The 6,271-nt window shown below is 47.0% G+C and overlaps 1 protein-coding gene across 1 annotated transcript in view; it reads left to right on the top strand.

Moving 5' to 3' along the window:
• Positions 1 to 4,393, top strand: part of emilin3b (elastin microfibril interfacer 3b) — a 20,156-nt gene extending 15,763 nt beyond the window's left edge. Inside the window, exons 3-6 of the mRNA XM_031844357.1 lie at positions 959 to 1,266; positions 1,345 to 1,691; positions 1,908 to 2,258; positions 2,744 to 4,393. Coding sequence (XP_031700217.1) covers positions 959 to 1,266; positions 1,345 to 1,691; positions 1,908 to 2,258; positions 2,744 to 3,865 — 2,128 coding nt within the window. The 3' untranslated portion in view covers positions 3,866 to 4,393. The remainder of the gene's footprint in view (positions 1 to 958; positions 1,267 to 1,344; positions 1,692 to 1,907; positions 2,259 to 2,743) is intronic.
• The last annotated feature ends 1,878 nt before the right edge of the window (positions 4,394 to 6,271 follow it).

Raw genomic sequence — 6,271 nt, 5'->3', positions numbered from 1 at the left:
GTGTGTGTGTGTGTGTGTGTGTGTGTGTGTGTGTGTGTGTGTGTGTGGGGATCTTGACAGGATAACAGTGAAGTTGGGTGCTGACCCCGGTTCAATCCTTTGATACACGTCATTTACACTAAACTTTGTCTTAATATCCTAATCTTGCTCTGAACCTCGTTTAATCCCACAGAGACTCTTCATCCCTTCATCGCTCGCTCTGCTCCTCCCGTCCTCGGCCCTCTGTGCTCTTCAACGCTTCTGATAGAACGTGTGATGTGTGCAGTGTGGTTCACTCTTCACTAGTGCTAGTTTAGAGTTTGGTTCACACAGATTAAAATCACGTTCATTTCTTCCCTTTTTGCTTTTAAAACTGTCGGGATAATCTGAGTCTTATTTTCAGCATCCAGTCCTGAACCACCAGACTCAGGGTGACTCAGACACATTCAAAACCACTACATTTGTAATGTATATAATGTGTATATATAACTTATTATTAGGTACATACATTACTACATTCTTCTTTACATTCAATTCATCCATTTTAAATACTGTTGATCACAAATATTAGCCTTCTTTATTTCATATTTTATGTATTTTTTTTTATTTTATCCAAATATTTTAACTTATTTAACAATTTTTTGTCTTATTTGACTTTTTCTTACATTATGAGATTTTCATTTTTTGTATTATATACGTATTTAATGATAATTTTTTTAAGGGAGCCTGAGATCTTCATTGCTTTGTATTTCGTAATCATTGTGCGTTTGATAATAAAAGAGCTTGAAACTGGTCTCAAAACCTTCACACGTAAAATAAATGCAGACCTGCAGCGCCAGCTCGACCCCCCTTCACGCTCACAACTAAGACTAGCTTGCTGTTCCAGTTGACTTTTGGGAACATATAACAGCGGGCATGACGGTGGTAACATACTCTTAACCTCTGATAGTAAACGTGTCTCCCGTCATGTCTCCTGCAGGTACAGGACGTTCTACAAGCCAAAGTACAAGGTGGGTTATAAGTCGGTGACTGAGCTGGAGTGGAGATGTTGTCCCGGTTACTCTGGAGAGAACTGCTATGATGGACCCACGTCGCTGCCCGATGTCATGATGCCACCTTTCAAAGGCGGGGGTGTGCCCCATCGCCCGGGGATGAAGGGCTTCCCCCACGGCCCCCGACCCCCTGTGGACCAGAGGCCCGGAGGAGGTCAGCTGGAGCCCGGCAAACCCTTCCCCGGACAAATCCCCACAGGACAGCTGCCTGCTGGGAATGGAAGACCAAACTATGGTGAGAACACGCACCAACCAATTCACTGTGAAGCTTTGACCTCTCTGTAAAACAAGAATTTTCTGGTCTGAAATACAGGAAACAAATTTGGGGTTTCGGGAGTGACCGGTGAGCGCTTGGACCGCATGGAGGAGGACCTGCGTCGCCTCACCCAGGGCCTAGACACCCTCAACGGGGTGGTGGTTGGCCTCGAGGAGCGTCTGCGCACGTCTCTGCGGGAAGACACCAACAAAATCCTGGTGTCGCTGCTACCGAACGTTCCCCGAGTGCACGACTCCACGGTGGGATTCGGGGTGATTCCAGATGGGGCTCCTGATGGACTGGAAGGAGGAGAAACCTTCACTGGATTTGGAGACTTGGCAGGACGGGTGACGGAAGTGAAGGATGAGCTGCGAGCCAAAACTCACATGTTGGAGGAGATTCAGGTACCAGTGTGCTCGTACAGAGTAGAGATGGGAATCACCAAAGGAAACTAAATGCTACATCCCAACATCCCTCTATGCAATGTTAATAGTTTATATAATAAAAGATCGATACTTGGCGTTTGTGTATCGATACAATATCGAGTATCCGTTTGATTGATCAGGCCTCAGCTCCCCTTCCTTAATTAAAGGCTACCTTCCTCTCCTTCTCACCTGTAGGGGATGGTCCTGGGTCACGACGGCCAGCTGAAGAGGCTGCTGGATGAAGCTTTTGGCCGGCCCGTCCAACACCCCGGCTCCACGGTCCACGTGGAAGAGATCCTGGACGCCAAGCTGGCCGGCGTGCGGGCCGAGATCCTGGACGGCTTCGAGCGCCGCCTGACTGGCCTAGAGAGCCAATGCGACGAGAAGATCGGGGAGGTGCAGAACCAGTGCCACAGGGAGCACATGGACGGCCGGGAGCAGATGCAGCAGTCTCTGGATGGACGAGAGACCGGAATCCGGGAGGAGCTGGGCTCTCTGCAGGCTCAGATCCAGGGTCTGACTCTCACTGAGAGCTGCTGTGGACAGGTACGGCATATAGAGTAAAGCAATCTGTCAAGTCCTGAAGTAAATTTACTCGTGGGGTTTCCATGAAAGGCAAACTCTTGAGACGAGACTCAAATGTAGACGTGAGGTTTAGATGACTAGTTTGACATCTAGGGCCGTGTGCTTATTTCCTCTCTTGCTGAGAGTTAGTGCTTCAGTCCACATGGCGTCTTTATCTGGCGGAAAAGTGTCAGCAGGGCGCTGTTTCTATGAATATGTATTATATTGAATCACCACTCTAACCGCCGTTGTTTAAAACACTATCATCGCTCCTTTGCTCTGCGACAAACGGACGCAAAACAAGCTTCTCCTTGAAGTCACGAATGAGAAGTCACAGTTTTTACGTGAAAACAGTGACGGGAGTGAAAGGAGCATTTATTTCTCTCAATATCCGCTATCATAGATTTAAGACCGCAAATCACAAACCGTTAGATGAGAAGATTGATACCACTCCGTCTTGATTGCAGGTGAACAGTCTGTCCCAGCGCGTGCTGCGGCTGGAGGAGTCCGTCAAAGGTCTGACAGAATCTCAGCGGCAGCTCCAGACCGCCCTCACCGACCAGAGCATCCACGTGGAGACGCTGATCGAGACCCGCCTGGTGGACATCGAGGGCCGCCTCAACACCACGGAGGGCGGACCCGACGGAGCGCCGGGGCTCCCTGGCGGTCTGGACGGCTTCAAGACCCTGCTGGAGGACAAGCTGAAGACCCTGGAGGAGAGGGTGTTCGTGGCCGTGGAGGAGCTGAGCAACGCCACCGCTCCGGCGCTCCTGGAGGGTCAGGTGGTCCCGGCGCTGGAGACGGAGATCGAGTCCGTGAGGAGGAGGGTGGAGGGAGACCTGGACGGCATTCAGAAACAGCTAATAGACCTGGAGCTCCTGTGCACCTCCTCTTGCTCGCCGTCCACCCTGCCAGCGGGGAGCGTCGGCATCGCCGAAGTGGAGGAGGAATGCGAGGGGATGGGGAAGAAGATGACGGACCGCCTGGACTCACATTCCAACCAGCTAGACCGCCTCAACAGCACCCTGCAGAACCTGCTCTTCCACATCGCCCAGGAGGACACGGAGGGTGCCGTCCTGGGAGAGATCACCCTGCTGAAGGTCAACATCAACACCGTGAACCGCACCCTGAAGGGCCTGAAGGACTCCATCAGATTCATCGCGAGCGAGGTGGGCCACGCCAACGCCTCCTGGGAGCAGAGGGAGCACCAGATAGTCAACCAGGTGCACGGGATCACCAAGCTGGTGGGCCACCAGGCCTCCCTCCTGGGGGCCGGGGAGCGGCGGCTGGCCCAGCTGAAGGGGGAGCTGGGGGCCCTGAAGAGGCGGCTGGCCGGGGAGCTGCAGGGCTGCCGGAGCACGGCCATAGAGGTGCAGAGGGAGGTGAAGGACGTCGACAGCCGGGTGAGCAGCGTGGAGGGCCAGTGCGGCAGCCTGGGGGAGCTGGCGGAGCACCTGGAGCGGATCAGGGCGGAGCTCGAGAGACACTCGGACTCCTATCTGTCCGAGGTGAACGGCACCCTGGCCGCGCATTCGGAGCAGCTGGCCGAGCTGAAAGGGGAGGTCAAAGACTGCGGCAACCAAAAATGAGACCAGTAGCATCTTGAGCTACAGATTTTATTTGCAAATTTGCAATGAAGAGACTTTATGTGTGCTTCTCATTAGGGCTCAAGTGACTTCCTCTGCTTCTCTCCTCTCTCTCTCTCCTCTCTCTTTCAAATCCCATCTGCACAGATGCAAATTAACTGAACCGGCGAAAGTCATTTCCCATCAGCCCCCCCCCCTCCAGATGTCCTGAGTACTTAGTTTAGTGAGGTGAGGAGAGGAAGACACAGAATACAAAGACACACCTATGGTTGCATAGCTGGACAATATTTCCCCGTGAGATTTTATTCCACATTTTACCTTTTTTTTAACTTATATGAAGTGACTGCATTGTTATGATGTTAAACTGTTTGTATTAGAGAAATGATTAAACATAGTGGATGATATGGGACTAATACGCCGCTATGGGTTTCTACTGACAAGTTGACATCCTCCGTGTGGCCGCTTGTCTGGTACTGTTCGTCATCGTGGTGCTATTTACAGGTTTTCTTTTGTAAACTTCTGTTTTACAAGTGTTTAAAAAAAAGAAAGAAATGTGTTTCTGCTTTCTGTTTGTTTTTCTGTCGCATCGCTCCGTGGAAGTTCCAAAACCCACCATTAGGGGTCAGTGACAACACGTTACATGGTAGATTAAAAGAAATAAACTCTAAAGCACTCCAGGGTGGCAATGCATTGAATTCAATTCAATACAACTTTATTGATAACTGTAAGGGGAATTGTATGCAGCAGCTCACCTGTAGATTTATTATTCTTGGATGCTTAGCCACATTTTTATATGTTTATTTATGAATGAACGATAACTATGTACCCTCCGTCCATTTATTGTATGTCCAGAAATACGCAATAAAAACCCAGATAATTACAAGGCTAACAATCGAATGATATAAAGTTCCACAAAGTAATGAAGCCCCATAAAAGCATGAATAAAGCTCAAAGACGAGTGAAGAAGGGATAATGGTGTAACACCAAACAACTTGACCCAACAGAGTCTGTGACGCAATTGATGAATTTAATCTGCAGTATAATGCCACTGCAAACATTCTTATCATACTTTATTTCACACTTTACTTCGATAAAGATAATACCTCTTCGGTTGCAGTAAAGAAACAATATGTAATCCCACAAATAGTCAGAAACCGAGGAGTCTGGTCGACGCTTTTAAATAGTGATGATATCAAAATAAGATATGTGATTGAGTGTGATGATTACCCAGGTGAAAAATAAATATGCTAAGTATATTTAATTTTAGCATACTTGAGTATACTTGAAGCCCTACTAATCATCAGTATACTTAAAGAGTGCTATTTTGGAACAACGTATTTTATACTTAATATATTTTAGTTGTGATTAAACAGTAGTTATGCACAATTTGAAGTGTACTTAGTATATTTTTGTGTGCTAAATTGGAACAACTTAATGTAAATAGGTGAAAGCGTGACTTTTGTATACTTTTTATATATTTGCAGAAAGTACAATTCTTTGATAGTATATTTGCAGTGTACTATTGAAAATGTCAGTATATTTGAAATACAAAAAAGTACTTTTTTTTTTCACCTGGCTAAAAGCATCTGCAGTGGCAAGTTAGAGTTGAGGTAAAAGCTCTCATGATTTAAAGGCAGATAGAACATGTAGACGTCTTAAAGGCAGCAATTAAAATGCTCCTTGATCTTTTTTTCTCAAATAATCTTTGAACAGATCTTAAAATAATTGCCCAGACTGTTTCTGTCCTTCACTGTCAGGTTCTGGAACCAGCAAATAAGAGAACCTGTAACACACAGCGTTGATGAAGAAGGAAACTGATTTGATGAATGTGAACTCCTTTATTGGCCACACAGGACAGTCATTGATCAACAACTACACCTGCTCAGGTTCCCACGATGAAGCCCAGCTGACAAATGAGAATAATGAACTTCTGAAAGGAGTTTAAAAAGAAAAGTTGCATCGCATTCATTTCCCTCAATATCTTGTCATCGTAGCTTTAGTGCAACAAACTAGATTTTGAATTATGACCGAGCTTGTCGTCGGGTTGCACCGTCTGCAGGTTTCACAGAACATCAGCGTGTAGTTTAAATCGGCGACGCCTCTCACTGATTAAACCTGTCTGTCAGCGTGTAACGGGGGGGCACATTGGGTGGAGGATTGTGAGGTGTGAGCAGTTCTGTTGGAGCAATACGTTTTGTTTAAAACCCCACAAAAAAAACGGACTTTTACAAATTGATACATAAAGAAAAAACATTAATTTTGGTAAAAATGTAATTGAAACAGCACACGACTACTTCTCAAAGCACACCGGCTCACAAGACTGCAGTCACATGAAGCGGTCATATGATAAGGTGAGGTCATCGTGTGTGTGTGTGTGTGTGTGTGTGTGTGTGTGTGTGTGTGTGTGTG

This window comes from Anarrhichthys ocellatus, unplaced genomic scaffold (genome assembly GCF_004355925.1).
Source record: "Anarrhichthys ocellatus isolate YVR2014 unplaced genomic scaffold, GSC_Weel_1.0 scaffold5, whole genome shotgun sequence".
In the NCBI taxonomy this organism is placed as follows: domain Eukaryota; kingdom Metazoa; phylum Chordata; class Actinopteri; order Perciformes; family Anarhichadidae; genus Anarrhichthys; species Anarrhichthys ocellatus.
This window is presented reverse-complemented; position numbering and strand designations above follow the sequence as displayed.